Raw genomic sequence first — 18819 nt, 5'->3', positions numbered from 1 at the left:
TGGAACCTGCAGCAATACCTTAACCCATTTTGTCCCAGTGGTGCATTATTGAACCACACATTTTATGATTTTTATTTGCTAAATCCAATATATATTCTTTCATATCTATTTAGAAATTTTATTACTATTAGATTATAGAACTTAGTATCGTACATACTGTTGATTTTTGTTTTAAAACAAAAAAATTATGACATCTTAGAGTCATGGAAAACGCTGCATAATTTTGTGTCAAATGTTGAAGTGATTCAAATATAGTAAGGTAATTTATTTTTGAAAAGTATAATCATTTTTGATAAGTCTATAATATGTAGATTATACAGTTAGGTGCAGAACTGAGTCAATACTTATAAAATTCGCATTAATGGTGGCATAAACAAAATATCTAACAAGTATTCAAAGGAAGGCTTTTATTTTCAAAAAGTACATTAACATTAACATTAAAACCATACAAAACATTTGCCGAAAATAAATGGGGTACATCAAATAATCCTAAATAACGTTGGTTCAGTTTTGCACCGTCAAATTCCAGCCATGAACAAAAACGATACGATCGAGAAACAAGTAGAAACTCGCCATAAAATGCAGTGTGCAGCTAATATAGACGAGTACGAACCATTTAATCGCATATCCTCCGTTAATAAACATCATAATTCAAAATCTTTAAACAATGAAGCCGATTTCAAAGTTTCAAAGAAAATTCATTGAAAAATCACTGATTGATGGAAGATCCACACGGGAAATCGCATTTCAATTAAATATAAGTCAATCCACAGTACAAAGGGTAAAAAATAAGTGCAAAATTTCCTTAAAAATAAATAAAGGTGGCCAACCAAAAAAGATGTCTGTGCAAGATACTAGAAGAGTAATTAGATAGTTGGGCAGTGGTGAAGCCTCTTCGGCCTCCAAAGCAGCCGTGTTGCTGCGAGGGGATACTGGGAAATCGGTGAGCAAATGAACAGTCCAACGAGCTTTACATCAATCCAAACTTGTTGCTGTGGAGAAGAAGAAGAAACCCCTACTTTCTAAGAAGAATATTAGGGCACGACTAGATTTTGTAAAAAGATATGAGGCATGGACCGAGAAGGATTGGATGAAGGTTATTTGGTCTGATGAAACTAAAGTTAACAGATATGCAACAGATGGTCGACATTGGAGCTGGAAACGAGAGGGAGAATCCATGAAACTAAAAGGTTTCATTCTGACGGTGAAACATGGGGGAGGAAATATTAAAGCTTGGGGCTGTATGTCGGGATATGGGGTTAGCCCATTGAAGAAAATATTAGGTTGTTCGGAAAGTAATTTCGTTTTTTCCCGACAGAGGATTTAATGGTATTTTTTTGCACTTAACCTCACACTTAAGCCATATAATTTTTATATGCTTTGAGAGCTCATATAACAAGGCTTGTGTGTGAAACATTTCAATTCATTCTACGCAGTAGTTTTTGGTTGGTGCCCTTTTAAATATGGAGAGCGATAAGCAGCATTTTCGACATATCCTACTGTTTTACTACAGAAAGGGTAAAAATGCTGTTCAAGCCAGAAAGAAATTGACCGATGTGTATGGAGAAGGTGTGTTGACAGTACGCCAGTGTCAGAACTGGTTCTCTAAATTTCGATCTGGCAATTTTGATGTCGAAGATGCACCACGTTCGGGAAGGCCGGTTGAAGCTGATAAAGACGCCATAAAGGCATTAGTTGATGCGAACCGTCGAATAACAACACGTGAGATCGGATTGAAGTTAAATTTATCGAATTCAACAGTTTATGACCACTTGAAAGGCCTGGGATTATCCTCGAAGCTCGATATATGGGTTCCCCATGTTCTCACAGAGAGAAATCTGTGTCGCCGCATTGACGTCTGCGATTCGCTTCTCAAACGTGACAAAAATGATCCGTTTTTGAAGCGCATCATTACTGGGGACGAAAAATGGGTTGTATACAACAACGTCAAACGCAAGAGGTCATGGAGCAAAAAAGATGAATCGACTCAAACCATTTCCAAAGCCGATATTCACCAAAAAAAGGTGATGCTGTCTGTTTGGTGGGATTTTAAAGGAATCGTTTTTTTTGAGCTTTTACCGGATAACACAACGATTAATTCGGAAGTCTACTGCCAGCAGCTGGACAAACTGAAGGATACACTTCAACAGAAAAGACCCGAACTAATCAACAGAAAAGGTGTAGTGTTTCACCAAGACAACGCGAGACCTCACACAAGTTTGGTCACTCGCCAAAAGCTTTTACAGCTTGAATGGGACACAATGCCACACTCACCATATTCTCCAGACCTGGCACCATCGGATTATTATTTGTTCCGGTCACTCCAAAATTTTTTAGACGGTAAAACCTTCATCTCAAATGATGAGGTCAAAAACCACCTCGATCAGTTTTTTGCCAGCAAAGACAAAAAATTTTATGAGCGTGGAATTATGCTACTACCAGAAAGATGGCAAAAGGTGTTGGACCAGAACGGCCAATATATAATTTAATAAAGCATTTGTTTATTATACGAAAACTGTCATTCATTTTCACATAAAAAAACGAAATTACTTTCCGAACAACCTAGTAGATGGGATAATGAACCAGCACATCTATAAAGCCATTTTAAATGATCACCTAATAGATACTGTTAATAATATGCCTTATCCCACTAGCAAAGTAATTTTCCAACAAGACAACGACCCCAAGCATACCGCAAAATCTGTGAAGGAATGGTTGGGTACCCAAAAATTTCAGGTTTTGCAGTGGCCGGCACAAAGTCCCGACCTAAATCCCATTGAGAATCTATGGGCTTACGTGAAATATCATCTGGTCGACGACTACGATTCGCCACCATCTTCACTTAAAGTTTTATGGGAGAGAATAGAAGAAGTATGGGACCAAATTCCACCTGATTTCTGTGAAACACTAACAAAAAGCATGCCAAGACGTCTACTAGCTGTTAAAAAAGCTAAAGGTCTCTAGACCAAATATTAGTGTCAATGTCGACCAAAGTGTTCAATGTTAATATTAGTGGAGCAAAACTGAACCAATGTTATTTAGGATTATTTGATGTACCCCATTTATTTTCGGCAAATGTTTTGTATGGTTTTAATGTTAATGTTAATGTACTTTTTGAAAATAAAAGCCTTCCTTTGAATACTTGTTAGATATTTTGTTTATGCCACCATTAATACGAATTTTATAAGTATTGACTCAGTTCTGCACCTAACTGTACATCCGCTATCGTAAAGGAGTGGCTAATATACACTACTCAAAACAATTAGGGGATATTATGTTATTCATGAAAAAAATTATTTGTTCAATTTTTTTTCGCCCAGTTTCTTATCGTAATAAAAGTACAACAGGACTCAACACGAAAATAATGCATTCGCTAGGTTTTTGTCGTTTTTGCAGGTTTTGACTTGGTTTTTCACCAACGGTATAAAAGCGCATTTTTATACCGCTTACGGTTTAGTCCAGTTTTGCATTTACGAATAAGTTGTTTAAGTCTTTCATTTTTATTTATTCGTACAATGAATGTACAATACGATTTAACCAAAAGTGAGGCATGGAGAGCAATATTGCAACTTGAGACAGGGCGAACTCAAGTACATGTTGCCGAATTGTTTAACGTGAGTCAAGTGTGATTTCACGGCTGTGGAATCAGTTTCGGGAAACGGAAAATGTGAGAAGAAGACCTGGACAAGGTCGACCATCTTCCACAACACAAAGAGAAGACCGTTTTCTCCATCTGCTGACTCGGCGACATCGAAATCTCAATGCACCACTTCTAAGGAGTGAGTTTGCTAATGTCACTGGAAGGCTTGTGTCCATTCAAACCATCAGGAATAGGCTGCATAATATCGGACTTTATGCCCGAAAGCCTATGGTTTATATTCCATTAACGATGCAGCACAAACGAGCAAGGAAAGAATGGGTCGAGCTTCACAGAAATTGGAGCCAGGTACTGTTCAGCGATGAGTCTAGGTTCACTCTGGAACCTGATAATCGACGTGTGCTGGATTTGGCGTGAACGCGGAACACGAAACAATCCCATTTTGTAAGAGAAAGATCTGCTTTTGAAGACGGCGGCGTAATGGTATGGGCAGGAATTAGTCTTGGTGGACATACAGATCTGTATTTCATCAACAATGGTCCTTTAAATGCCCATAGGTATCTTCATGAAATTCTACAACCTATTGTAATGCCTTATGCTTCAGCAATAGGCAATCAGTTTATTTTTATGGACGATAATGCTCGTCCACATCGTGAACAACTGATTGGAAAAAATTAATATAGAGAGAATGGTATGGCCTGCCAATTCTCCGGATGGAAATCCAATTGAACATGCTTGAGATACTTTGGGACGACGTGTTGCCAGCAGAAATTTGCCACCTCGAACCATTCCAAATCTTCGAAATGCCCTAATTGAAGGATGGAATGAAATTCCACAAACAATCTTCAATAACTTGTTTGAGTCAATGCCATCAAGATGCCAAGCTTTCTTAGCACCGAGAGAAGATCATACGCATTACTGAAATTTAGTTTTTTTATCAAATTAATAAACAGAAAGTTTGATTTACCTTTATAAACCATTACCTTTTAATGCACAACTCTACACATTTTTATTAAATATTGTTTTAAACGGTTAAAATAATCCTGTATAGTATAAAACACTTTTACTATGCTGAAGAAAACTTAACATGCATATAAAAACTTGTTTTGGAGTATTTCCTGTGACAAAAATTTTTTTAAAAGCTTTATTTTGCAATATCCCCTAATTGTTTTGAGCAGTGTATGTCGGAGATTTATTAGTCTTTAAGATTTGTAAAACTAGCATTAGGATAGACAATAAGATGAAGGGCAGGCAGACAGGGCCATCTGAAGACAAAGCACTGTCGAACGAGGTCACTATTGCCACGGCGTGCTTAAGTGGCCATGTGTGCTAATTATTTGGGTGACACTAAATTATTGGTTCCTTTATAATTAAGACTAGCAGGTACTTTTCCCACGGTTCTGAAGGACTCACCAGAACTGGGAAAGTTAAGACAAGAGGGACAAAGAATGGGCAGTTAATAGATTGATGGGAAGAAGAGCGATTGTGGAATAGTGAACTGTTTTGTTTGTCTCTTCTATCTTTCTCTTCTCTGTTAATAAGAAAAAGCGATATATCAAATACAAAAAAATGGAGAACACTTCTCAAGTTACTCAGACATATATATAAACACACAGGTTCGATGTATGGGTGTCTGGAGCGATGCTTGATAAATTCATTCTTTTTCTACGTCTTGATATAATAAGACACTCTTTTAAAATCTATCGGACCACGCATATCAGAAAATAGAAAATCATTAGTAACTAGTGTGTTTTCTTTTCATCCTCATGACCCGATACTCATACATTGCACTCAATATGTTTATTAATATAAGTTTAACGTTAATTTATGGGGATCTTCCCCCTGTTTCTTCTAAAATTTATATTCCTCCTTACACTTATTGTTGAAATCAACAATGATCCCTACTTGATTAATAAGGAAAAAATACATAAATCATATACTGAGAAAATTATTTCTTCTCTTATATGGCTAACTGAATTACCTTCCCTTGTTGTGTGTAGTAAATGACGACGTTGCATTCCTGTTTATCTTCCCTTGTATGTCTTCTACTCCTAATCCTTCCCCTTTCTTTACTTTACAAATGGCCCATAATGTTGTTTTCATTTTCTTCTTCCTTAAAACTTTGGATCCTGCCTGGTACATTTCTCACTCTGATCATAAGTTTTTTTCAAGCTTTGTTTCCCTACTTGTGCTACCTCTGTATCTTGTAGTAATATTAATTAACTTCCTAAAAAGGAAATTATTTTAAAAAGCCCTCTAACCTTTTTTTTACTTGCTATAAATGCACAATTTCTAAGAAAATTTCTTAACAGAAATAGCAACTGGCTTTGGCTTTACAATTTTATTTTATACAAAATCTATGTGGGAAAAATAGTACCTTTCCACTTTGAAAATAAAAATCTCCTAAAAAATTAAAATGTATTTACTTGTTCTCCTTAAAGATGAATCTATAAAGTTTGTTTTTCTTGAACTATTAAATAATTCTTATCGATGATCCTATTCATTATGGTATCCACTAATTTAACTATAATATAATTTATTCTTTATAAGTGTTTCCCAAGTTAAGTAATTCCCAATATTCATTTGTAAAATGGTAGATACTGCACCGTGATTTGTAAAAACTTGCACTATACTGTACTTGTAAAAGAAAACAAACTACTATATTGAGTTACAAATTCAGTATAAAATAATCCTGTGCAGTAGTATGATGTTCCCAATAAATACTCTATGTTCGACTCCAGAATAATACCTAATTTTTAGTCAGCTGCAATCTATTCTTAACTCACCTTTTATTCTTTCTACAATTTTTTGCTTCTTTTTTTATAAAATGGTGAAATGTCTTTCTGCCACCAGAAAATACCTAGCAAATTTCTAATCAATTTTCACAATTAACTCTCCAGATATATAAATTAGAATCAAATTTCTATTCCTCCTAAATTGATGGAAACTTACCTTGTTGTAATAAAACAATTTCATAATAAACTCCTCAATTGCAATGATCTAAACTTCAATATGCATCTGTGGCCCCTTCCTAGTCAAAGCAAATTTAACAAGTATCCTATTTCCTTTTATTATTTCCTTGTACATGTATGTAAAGAATGTTCTTTTTTCTGAAAAGGAATAAATAAAGCACTCCACCCATACAATTACCATTTTGTTAGTAGGTCAGTTTTTTTCAGCTCCAAGCTCGAGCCATGTTACTTATTAAAATATACCTTTTATATGGGCTAAATATGTAGATTGATGAACAATCAACCATGGCAATCTTTGAACTTTGAATGGAAGGTTCGGCCAAAGTTACTTGTATCTTCCTGGCCCCTTATTCTTCAAAGATCGGTGCAGGGACCTTAAGTATCAGCATAATGGTATAACTTTATTTGTACTTTCTAGTTCACTTTACCTTATCTTATGCCAAATTTTTTCTACCCATTACAGCAACAAGCCATCTTTCTTTGAGTGTGTAAAACATAACACACTCTCCCTCCTCACTACTGGCCCCCTCCGATAACCATATATTAAGCCAAAACCTTGTTCCGGACCTAACGATGTGCTCGAGGTTTCTCTTGTTCTGTTCGTTTAAGACATTTCCCAGTTTCTTCCTGTTAATGTTATTAATGTTAGCTTAGTCCTCTTCTAGTACAATGTGTATATTTTATAATCCTATCCCATCGTCACTGAATAGAATCGCTAGGCATTTTTATTCATTTCTATGCCAACGTGAATTTTCAAACGAAATTCGTAAAACGAGAACTTTTCGAATGGTTTATTGCAACACTTAGAATAAACTATATTTACTGTGTATAGAGTATTATTGTTACCAGTTGCTGGATTATATGTAGAGGAGGCAGCGACCAAAAGAGTAAAGAGCAAGTTGTTGGTGTGTCAACGGTTTTATAGAGTTTTTGGTCGAACAATCCGGAATGTATTTCTGGAAACCGTTACGGAAAATGTTTTTTCGCCGTTGTTTGAATTCTCTACAGAACCGAGATGTTGCTCTGGTTCGTAGTGCACTGTCATTGTCATTAATAGACAGGTGACACTGCACGCGCTGCTGGCTCCGCACTGACTGATTCCATACTACGACAACGGGACAGGTTGTCCTGTTGTCGAGGTATGGAAGTACTAGGCGTTTTCCTTTGGGTGTCAGAACTAGGATTGCCACACAGAACTCGTAAAACAGGAACTTTTGTGTTTAATTACTAACTTAGAATAAACTTAATTCTACTATGTACAGAGTATGATTGTTACCAGTGGAGTACATGTGGAGGGTGCAAGGCCCGAAAGAGAAAAGAGAGCGTTGGTGGTGTGGCCAACGGTTTTATACGGTTTTGATCGAACTATCCATAATGTATTCCCTGAAACCGTTATGGAAACTGTTTTTCCGCCGTTGTTTTAGTTCTCTACAGTTCCGAGATGTTCTGGCTCGCAGTGCACTGTCACTGTCATTGTAGACGGGTGACACTGCACGCGCTACTGGCTCCGCCACAAGGTGTTACGGACTCAATTTTTGAGAAATCTTTAATGCCAAAAACCGTTTCCCGATATCGTCACCGCCCACTAAGATACAGTATGTTTTTCGATTTTTACCCATTTTAAAAATCGCCAATAACTTTCTTATTTATTAAAATATTGGTTTTGCGTAAGGACATTACTGTAGCACTTCTTTAAGAGTAATCTAATAGAGTGCTCAAAATTTTTTTGCTCTTCACCGTTTTTCTACAAATCGCTACAACTTCGTTTTTCAAATATAAATCATAGGTGGCCATGGCTTAACGTAATAGACAATTTTAAACCTTTTTCAACAATATATGTATGCACCTGACTATACAGTGAGGACAAAAGTCTGGAACAACTTGATTTAAAATTAATTGATTTACTTTCGGAAAAAACGCTGAGACCCGTCGATTTTTATTTTTGGCTGCGATTTTCCTGACGGTAAATTCCTGTATACAGGGTAACCAAAAACCAAGTTACGACAACAAACTTCATTTTTTCAAATGGAAACATTTATTTTATATTTCATTTTTAAATTCTACTTCAGATTCTAAATAAGTTTCATGTAGCATTTCCTATACCCACACCCAGTAGTTATCGAGAAATTTACCATTGAATATCATAAAACGCACTCACAAAATAAATTCATGTAATTGTAAGTCAAGTTGCCTTAGTTTGGTTATCATGGAGGTTACTTTGGCAACTTACTCAATAAACCTTTTTATGTTGTTAAGTATTTTTATTGTAACATTTGTGCTCTTCTTTCTTCGTCTCTTTTGTTAATCGTCATATTATTTAAAGTTAAGTGTAGAAATTTAATAAGTATACGAGTCTTAACCACTATATGTTGAGACAGGCTGCATTTTTTCAAATAGCATATGTTTTCTGTGAATTGGTTCATTCCATTAAGTTTAAATTTAAAGTACTTACAGTATATCAAAGTGAAACTCGTACACCTTAAAATTTTCTAATATGTCCTTCTTTTTTGGTCATTAAGGGTTATTTATACTTTTCTGTATATATTTCGGGAAGAGTAGTTAAGGAAGAACACGTTATTGAAAGAAAAAATGCTTAAGAATATATTTTATGAGAAAAACTTAAATATCTTTATTTCTTGCTAGTCAAACGCAAACTCGTACATCAATATAAATCAACAGAAAAAATTACAACAAACTGAAATTAGTATTTGGTAGACAGTCCCTTATTAGTAATTACATCTCGTAAACGGCGTGGCATAGATTCAACTAACTTTTGGCAATATTCAGGCGTAATTTTCGTCCACTCTTCCTGAAGGCCAATTTTAATTGATTAATGTTGGAAATTTGATGATTCCGAATTGCAACCTTTAACTGGTACCATAAATGTTCGATCACATTGAGATCTGGACTTTGTGGAGGTGTTTCCATAACTTTGGAGCAATTGTACAATAACCAGGTTTTAACTTTAATAGCCTTATGCTTCGGATCATTGTCTTGGTAAAAAATAAAACGATCCTTCAGGCCCAGCTTCTCAGCACTTTGCTTAAGGTTTCGTTTTAAGATGTCAAGATAAACATCTCGGTTCATAATTCCATCAATAAAATGCAAGTTACCAGGACCGTTCGCGGACATACAACCCCAGACCATCAAAGATCCTCCACCGTGTTTAACAGTTAATCCCAAATTCTTAGATTTTAGTGTTTCGTTGGGCTTTCTCCACACTCTAGTTATTCCATCAGAGCCAAAAATGTTGAATTTGCTCTCGTCCGCGATTATGACCTTGGTCCAAAAAGAAATGTCTTCGTTTTTGTGCTCTTCAGCAAATTGAAAACGCTTGATTTTGTTTGCCTTGCTTATGTATGGCCTTTTCTGTGCGACTCTCCCATAAAAATTATTTTTATGCAATAAATTTCGTATTGTTTGAGGATTAACTTTCTTCTTTAATTCGATTTCTATCAATTTGGCTAATTTTGGAGCAGACAACTTTGGATTTTCTGCAACTTTGCGTAGAATCCAACGTTCGTCATACATATTTAAAATGTGTTTTGATGATTTCTTCACTTTGTTTTTTATCCGATGATCCTGATTATAACGTTTGATTATGCTTTGTACTGTAGTATAAGGTCTATTAATAATTTTTCCGATTTCCCGGTAGGATTTTCTAAATTTGTGATGGTGAATCGCTAACGTTCTTTCGGTTACACTTGTTTGGCCCCTCTGACGTCCCATTATTATAAATATGTTGATTATTACCCTTAAAACTTCGTCAAAACTTCACTGAATTGTAATACACTAAATTTGAACCTGCACAATCGAATCAAGAAATATTTATGAGCTAGGGATTCTGGGTGTACGAGTTTCAGTTTGACTATCAAAATATTATAAAAACTATTATTTTGCCAATGAATACTTTTTGCAAGAATTTGTGATAAGAATCCATTCAGTCTAGACCATTCTTCCCGAAATATACATAGAGCAATATAAATAAACCTTTAATGGCCAAAAAAGAAGGACACATTAGAAAATTTTAAGGTGTACGAGTTTCACTTTGATATACTGTATGTATACATATTAATAACATTTGATTTAGCCATTTAAAGCAAAGAAAAAGCTGCAGTATTCGCAATAAACAATTTTAATTAACTTCATACATAAATATGCTGACCACTATATGTTGGGACAAGTAATCTTTACACCAAGAAAATTAAATTTAGTAACTAGTCACACCGCCTTTAGTTTTTAAAACAGTACGAACTCTAGCAGACATAGAATCTACAAGACGGGCAAAATAGCAAAACTCGGGTGTGAAACTGTTCCATATTTCTCGAAGTTTCGCATGTATTCTGGAACCGTTCGCTGAGGATGATTTCTCGATTGCTGTTTCATTTTATGCCAGAGCGTTTCGATAACATTCAGGTCTGGACTGCTGGCAGGATGCGACAAAACCTTTACATTATGTTCTCCAAACCATTTTTTGGTGGATTTTGTTGTATGACATGATGCGCCATCCTGCTGAAATATGCAGTCAGTCGTGGAATATAGTTTATTAATACTCGGTAGTAACGAGTTTTGGAGGATATCGTGATATTTAACGGCATTTACAGTGCCATTTATAAAAGTTGATGTTCCCAACCCGTTAGCGGGCATACATCCCCACACCATAATACTTTGTGGAAACTTGACAGTTCGTTTGAGGCAGTCCTTGTGAAACGCTTCTGCCTTTGTCCGAATAACCCGTTTTCGATAATCTCCCACACAAACGTCGAATTTTGACTCATCGCTAAATAGTATTTTACTCCAATCTCTTTCCGTCTAAGATTGCTTTGATTTTGCTCAAACTAATCTTTTTTTCTTTGGTACACATGTTAGTAATGGTTTTTCTTTTGCCTAAAATTAACTCACTTATTTTAACATTTACACTAGGAGTAGCAAACAAACTTTATAGAAACTCATGCCACATTTATGGATATATTGCCGGCAGCATTCCCTACTAATTTCGAGACCTGTTTGTGCATTCCACAATGTAGCGATTTCTCTAAGGGTGTTTTTCCGCCCAAATTTGCAAATGTTTACTAACATTCTAAGATGTCGTTCCGAAACTAGTTTAGGTCTTCCAGAACTTTTTCCACGTACTTCAATATTGCAGATTTCGCCATATTTTTTTATAATGTTATAAACAGTACTTCTTGCTATACTTAATTCTTCATCAATATCTCTCATTGGTATACCATGATGATATTTTTGGACTATAATTTCACGGATTTTTAGATTTGTAGCTTTTCTACGACCCATTTTGCAATAAGTTCACTTATTAAACCACCAGTTGTAACAATACAAATAAATAAGTTATAACCTATTATAATAAACTGTTAGTAGCTGTCAAACTAACGTGTTGCATTTGTTACAACGCCTACTTTGATGATCCCCGTACTCGCATATAGAAATAAATTGTACCTGTCCCAACATATAGTGGTCAACATATTTATGCAGAAAATTTTGACATCTAAAATTGACATTTTAGATGTCACCGTGGCAACTGATATAAAAAGTAATAGGATTTTCTACTTTCTTTAAAAATCTTAATTTTCAAGGAAAACTTGTACATTTAGGTATAGAAAAGTATGATAGTTTTCGATCGATAATACTTCAATCTGATAGTTGGAGTAATAAAATATAGGGTGTTCCTTTTAAATTAACCCATCTTGTCCCAAGCATCGAAAAATTAAACAAAACGAATTTTTTGTTTGTAAATATTTATTTTGTTACATTTAAGAATACATTACATATGTCAAAAAAAACTAGAAAAAAATTATGTACAAAAAAAAATACTGGTGCGTAAACGAACCATTGGGAATATATATGAAATACTGTTTTGGGACACATAAGGATACTACTAATAATTTTAACGAAAATTTATACCATAATGTTACAATCTTACACAAAATAACTAAAATTGAATTATTTTGTACATAAAACTTTATTTCATATAAAAAACAGCATAATATTTCATGGTGCATTAACGCACCACTGGTAACAGACGGTCATCAGTAGACCAATAATGTTGAATATGTGGTAATGAATGGTAACCAGAAAAAAGTAAAATTCCTATAAAATTTAAAAATTCGTTTTTTGATAATAAAAATTCATGGTGGTTATTGTCTTGAGCATATTTTACCGAAAAATTTAAAACCAAGTCAATCACTTCATCATCAAAAAACATAAAAAATATTTCAAGGGGAGTTTTCCCCGAGAGCTTATTTTTTAGTTTCTCGCGTGATTGAAATTCATCAGATATAGGTGCGTGAGTATATTCAATTTGACCTTTCCTCCATTTGACTGTAGAAGCAAGCCTTTCATTTGCCGAAAGCAAACGTCTCCTTTTGGACTCCCAAAGTTTCATCATCCGATGAATCCCATTGAGCTTCATTGGTCAACAAAGTACAGGACTGATTCGTACACGACTGATTTGTATATTCCGGTAGATGCAATTCGAAAGTTCCAACTATATCAGTTGGTTCCTCAAACTCTTGTAGATTATTTTCATCGTTTATATTTTCCTCATCGGTCAAAGTATCCACGTCGGGTGGAATATAAACAGCGTCAATATGTTCTGAAAATATTATCTTTTCTTACTTTTAGCTTAAATTCGCAAAAAACTGAATATTACCATATTGCATCTAATACATACATATAAAAATATGTAAATACAAGTAATACTTACGACTTTCATCATTATTCTGCAAATCCGTCACGATCTCCTCCAAGGCTGCTTCTAATTCTTTTTGAGTAAAATACTTCGAAAACGACATATGGATTTTTTTTATTGTAATTAAATATCAAATGAACGGACTACAGCTTATATGGCGCTGAACCGATACAAAAAAAACACTGGATGAATACACGGTCACTCAACAAAACTACACTGTATAGTTACTGAAATTCTAATAGGCACCTGGGTTATAGAGAGATGTGAGTTTTGTTCGCTTAGAGAGACTCAAACCAACTAATTCGTTTTTTCTTCATCGTGAGATCATAGCCACAAAAAAGAGTATTGAGTCAATAAAAATCCAAATGATTTTCTCATGAGGATCAGTTTTCAAACCTATAAATTGATTGGAACTTTATGCCTATATCAACATTATCGGTAATTACCTTATTTAGTCTAAGCAATAATTTGGGTAGATTTTGTGAGTAATGACATTATTTAGTCTGAGCAATAAATTGGGCAGATAGATGGGTTTATTTATTCTAGAATAGTGTTGGGTATTTTCCCAACACAAGAAACAAATAAATACTAAACAATACACTAATCGGCGACTATTCACTCTGAATGCACACACTTTTCGAAAATTGCAATAACTTGATTTTATTTCATAGATAAAACCAGTGGTGCGTTTAGGCACCGGTATTATTTACACAAAATAAGTGATAATTTATATGACAATTCAAATGCACTTTTTCTACTATGTAATCTACATATTATAGACTTATCAAAAATGATTATACTTTGCAAAAATAAATTACCTTACTATATTTGAATCACTTCAACATTTGACACAAAATTATGCAGCGTTTTCCATGACTCTAAGATGTCATAATTTTTTTGTTTTAAAACAAAAATCAACAGTATGTACGATACTAAGTTCTATAATCTAATAGTAATAAAATTTCTAAATAGGTATGAAAGAATATATATTGGATTTAGCAAAAAAAAATCATAAAATGTGTGGTTCGATAATGCACCACTGGGACAAAATGGGTTAAGCAAGTTAACACCCTTCAAAGTAAGTACATTTTTCAATTTATTTTTTGAACACACTGTATAAGATATCTAAATTTTCATGACTATGGCATGAAATATGCTTCATGTCTGAGGCTTGATGTGAATTTCGACTTACTCCAGTTTAAACTTCCTTTAAAGCAAAAGTTGTAAATTTGCACTACATTTTTACAAAATCTCAATTATTTCAAAATCCTTAAGGTTTAGGGTAGGTAAACCTTAATCAGACTTACATTTATTTATCTCAAGGAATCTAAAACGGTACTAATATATAGAGTGTTTCATTTAAAAAATATAACTTTGATATTTTTCACTTATTTACAACCCCCTGTATAAAAGTAAAATAATTTTAGAATGTACCTCTATGTGAGTTCTACACATTGCAAAAAAGAAAAATTCGAAATATTAAATACTTTAGCCGCAATATTCCGTGTAGCATGACGTGAATAATCCTGTATAGTGGTTAGCGCTCGTATTTTTCTGGCTGTCTGGTGATATCGGCATTTGTGTGTAAGAGAATAATATCTAATATTTCATTTGAAAAAAAGTGTAAGAAATACTCATCAAAAGTTGAACAGTTTGTAACATCCGCTTTAGGACCAGGTAAAAAATGAATAATGTTTCTTGCTTTAGTTTTTCCACGCCTTGCAGGCATTTCCGCTGACCATTTGTGACCATTTTTTTCTTTCAAATATTTGGTCTTGTGTTTGATTGTATAACGAGGTAAAAGAACATTGTTTTCCATATTCCTCTCCGAATCATTACTTTTTGGAGATGGACAATGTTGAGATAAATTGGACTGACCTGCGCTAGTTGACAAACCTTGTTCACCAATATCATTGCTACTAATTTCTTCTAATGGTTGTTGTGTGGCAGTTGAAGAGTTTTCAAATAGATTGGCCTGATTGGCGTTGGCCGAAGGCTGCGGTATAAACAAATCATCATCTGAACTTTCTGATTCGTATTCTATATTATCCTCCTCCCAATCACTTCCACTGCGTTCAAAAGGATCAGATTCACAGGCTTCACCGTCCATTTTACGCTGTATTTCAGTCTCTGTTTCTTTTTAAGTCGAGGGTTTTTGCGCCATGCTCTTTACAAATTATATAAATAATTATTTAAAAATTCCAACGTATCAAAAATGTAGCTTACCACCAAAAAATAAAAACACTAGTCCAATTATTCAATGTACGATGTCACAATAATATACAAAAAAAGTAACGTGAATACTGGATATTATTAGGTGTACAACTTTGCTTCCGCCGTTTTTTTTCCGAATTTCGCGATTTTATTGTAAAAAACTAATTATACCTTTAGGATCCAAAGTATTGTCCATCGCTGGCCACTACTTTCTCCCATCTTTCGGGCAGCATACGAATCCCGTGTTGAAAAAATTGGACATCTTTTGAAGCGATCCACGATTCTATCCAATTTCTTACTTCTTCATAAGATCGGAAGTGTTGGTCAGCTAGCCCATGTGCCATGGATCGAAACAAGTGATAATCAGAAGGAGCTAGGTCAGGAGAATATGGCGGGTGGGGTAGGACTTCCCATTTCAATGTTTCCAAGTATTTCTTGATCACTTGCGCAACATGGGGTCGAGCATTATCGTGCTGCAAAATCACTTTATCATGTCTCTCGTTGTATTGCAGCCGTTTCTTTTTCAATGCTCGGCTCAAACGCATTAATTGGGTTCGATAAAGAGCACCTGTGATTGTTTCAGTTGGTTGTAACAGCTCATAATATATTACGCCGAGTTGATCCCACCAAATACAGAGCATGATTTTGGAACCATGAATAGACGGTTTGGCCGTCGACGTGGAAGCATGGCCGGGATATCCCCAAGTCTTTTTGCGTTTGGGATTATCGTAATGAACCCATTTCTCGTCCCCAGTCACAATACGATGCAGAAATCCCTTCCGTCTTTGCCTTGCAAGCAACTGTTCACAAGCGAACAGACGCCTGTCAATATCTCTTGGTTTCAACTCGTACGGCACCCAATATCCTTGCTTCTGAATCATTCCCATGTCTTTGAGGCGTTTTGAGATTGTTTGTTGAGTCACTCCCAATGATTGTGCCAATTCTTGTTGACTTCTTGTTGACGAGTCTTCGTCAAGTAATGCTTCCAAGTTCGCATCTTGGAAAACCTTCTTTCTTCCACCGCTATGTTGGTCTTCGACGTGAAAATCACCGTTCTTGAAGCGCTGAAACCACTCACGACATGTCCTTTCACTAATAGTGGCTTCCCCATAAGTATCTGAGAGCATTCGATGAGCCTCAGCAGCAGATTTCTTCATATTGAAGCAGAAAAGTAAAACCTCCCGCAAATGACGAGAATTTGGCTCGTACACTGACATTTTCAATCGCGAATAACTTTATGATGAAGACACAAATAGACTAATATTTTTATGAGGTTATGTTAACAGGTGCCCAAGGCTCCTGCATGCCCACATGGGGTTATTTATTTCGATCATTACTTACCGCTACATACATCTATTCAAAAACGGCGGAAGCAAAGTTGTACACCTAATAGTAAAATTAACGATGAGCTTCAAAAATATGTGATTAAGCATTAAAAAATATGAGGAATGCACACACCACCGGTTAGATGACGACTATTGGGACAAATAGCTAACGGCTCATGGCGAAGCAGGACCGGGGAATACCCGAACTTTAAAAATTTTTATGGAGCGTCGTAACTTTTACGAATGTCCAGTTTTCTAGGGTTAACGACACATTTTGTATTACAGCAGAACTTCTTTAATCCGAAATAATGATTGCACGTGGCTATCCGAATTATCGAAAAGATTGTATCTACCTAATTCTTTGCGAACTTCAATTTACCCACGATAAAAAACATCAATAAATATTCAACAAATCGGTTTTATTTCGAGAATAAAATTTAAAAAAACCAATTGTCAAAAAAAAATTAACAAATTTTAAAACGAAGGTGTAAAAAATTTTGTAATTTTGCTTTGTTTAACGCTTGCTTTTTCTGCTTTATCAACTCGTTTCTTCATCTCGCATAATAATATAATGTGGTTTTCAGATTCATCATTTTCCTGAGACAATTTTAAACACGTTTCGAAACATTTAACTGCATCTACGTGTTTTACACCTTGTAACATCTCTTTCGTAGCGTCCACTTCTTCATCTGAAGTTAGAGAATTTCCAGACTCGACATGCCTCAAAATTTTCTTATCGTCATAATCACACGATTCTTCTCGTCCAGCAACCCATTCAACAACTTCTTGCCTCGTTACATCTTCGGATACAATTTGATTTATGAGAAAATTAACTTCTTCGATTTCTCTATCTATGCTTCCTAACTCCATTTTATTCTTCCATTGAGCTAGTGGAAGATCATCGTCATCATCCCAGTCATCGTTCACTTGACCTAAAAGTTTGATCCACGAATTTTTAATAAGTTCTAGCTTTACGTTTTCCCATGTTTTGCTCAATTCAAACATAACATCCTTAAGATGTTATATATTTTTTAGTTCTGTAGCTATGTCGCTATTCTCACAAGCAACAATACGTTTTAACAAAGCCTTCCTGTAGTGCAACTTGATCGCTTGAATCACATTTTGATCCATAGGTTGCACTAAAGGGGTTACGTTTGGAGGCAAAAAGAATAAAATAATTTTCTTATCATCTGAGCGTTTATCTTCGGGATGTCTTGAAGCGTTGTCTACGACTAAAATTGCCTTAGAGTCTAAATTCAACTGTTGCATTTTTTTGTGTACTTCACGAACAAAACATGTATAGAACCAGTTTTTAAAAATGTCGTTGGTAACTCAGACTTTTTTCTGTCCTTGATATATCGCTAGCAGCGATTCACTTCCAAAGGCTCTTGGCTTCTGAGACTTTCCCTAACCTGAACTAACTTCAATTTATGCGTTTCAAAAGCATTAGAGCATGGCATAAATGTAATTCGCTCCTTGCTCATGTTTCTGCTCGGAGCAGAGGTCTCAGCTCGATGAGCAAGCGTTTTTTGGGGAAGTAATTTCCAAAAAAGTTCACTTTCATCCGCGTTATAAATTTGATCAAGAGACAAATGCATTTCCTGAATTTTTTTCCGAAGCAAATTTTTAAAAGGTGCAACAGCAGTTTCATCACTTGACAATTTCTCTCCCGTAATTGCGAGTTGCTTAATTCCGTATTCTTAAATTTATCGAGCCATTCGATACTGGCTTTGAAATTACCTTCGTTGTAAAAATGGCCATAAAAAAAATTGTGCTTTTTCACGCAAAATATTCTCTGATATTGGCACACCTACAATCATTTTAAGAATTTGTTATAAAATTAAAAATATACATTAATAATTTGTAATCTCTTTACCTTTAGACCTTGTCTGCAGAAACTGAGTGCAAACTGCTTTGTCAACTTCAGGATAAACACTTACTTTCAACGTTTTTTGCTCATTCACTAAAGAACTGGACGATGAAGTGGCATAAGAGAGAATACTG

General features: G+C 35.0%; 1 protein-coding gene and 1 long non-coding RNA gene across 2 annotated transcripts; both read right to left on the bottom strand.

Moving 5' to 3' along the window:
* Positions 1-1913: 1913 nt before the first annotated feature.
* LOC136419116 (uncharacterized) lies at positions 1914-7417 on the bottom strand. The gene is made up of 4 exons (XR_010753079.1): positions 6999-7417; positions 6814-6944; positions 6551-6708; positions 1914-5825 (listed from the first exon to the last, which is right to left on the bottom strand). It is a non-coding gene; the product is annotated as an uncharacterized lncRNA (long non-coding RNA).
* Positions 7418-12301: 4884 nt separating this feature from the next.
* Positions 12302-14256, bottom strand: LOC136419117 (uncharacterized). The gene is made up of 2 exons (XM_066405282.1): positions 13292-14256; positions 12302-13180 (listed from the first exon to the last, which is right to left on the bottom strand). Exons 1-2 carry the CDS (start codon positions 13377-13379, stop codon positions 12924-12926), a joined length of 345 nt encoding a protein of 114 aa, XP_066261379.1. The 5' UTR covers positions 13380-14256; the 3' UTR covers positions 12302-12923.
* Between the last annotated feature and the right edge of the window lie 4563 nt (positions 14257-18819).

Source organism: Euwallacea similis, unplaced genomic scaffold, assembly GCF_039881205.1.
Source record: "Euwallacea similis isolate ESF13 unplaced genomic scaffold, ESF131.1 scaffold_78, whole genome shotgun sequence".
In the NCBI taxonomy this organism is placed as follows: Eukaryota; Metazoa; Arthropoda; class Insecta; order Coleoptera; family Curculionidae; genus Euwallacea; species Euwallacea similis.
Note: the sequence above shows the minus strand (reverse complement) of the source record. Positions and strands in the feature narration are given on the sequence as shown.

Coding starts and splice junctions, on each gene's coding strand:
- LOC136419117 (XM_066405282.1), bottom strand. CDS start 13,379: ATGTCGTTTTCGAAGTATTTTACTCAAAAAGAATTAGAAGCAGCCTTG. Junction 13,181..13,291: donor GCAGAATAATGATGAAAGTC/GTAAGTATTACT, acceptor TAATATTTTCAG/AACATATTGACGCTGTTTAT.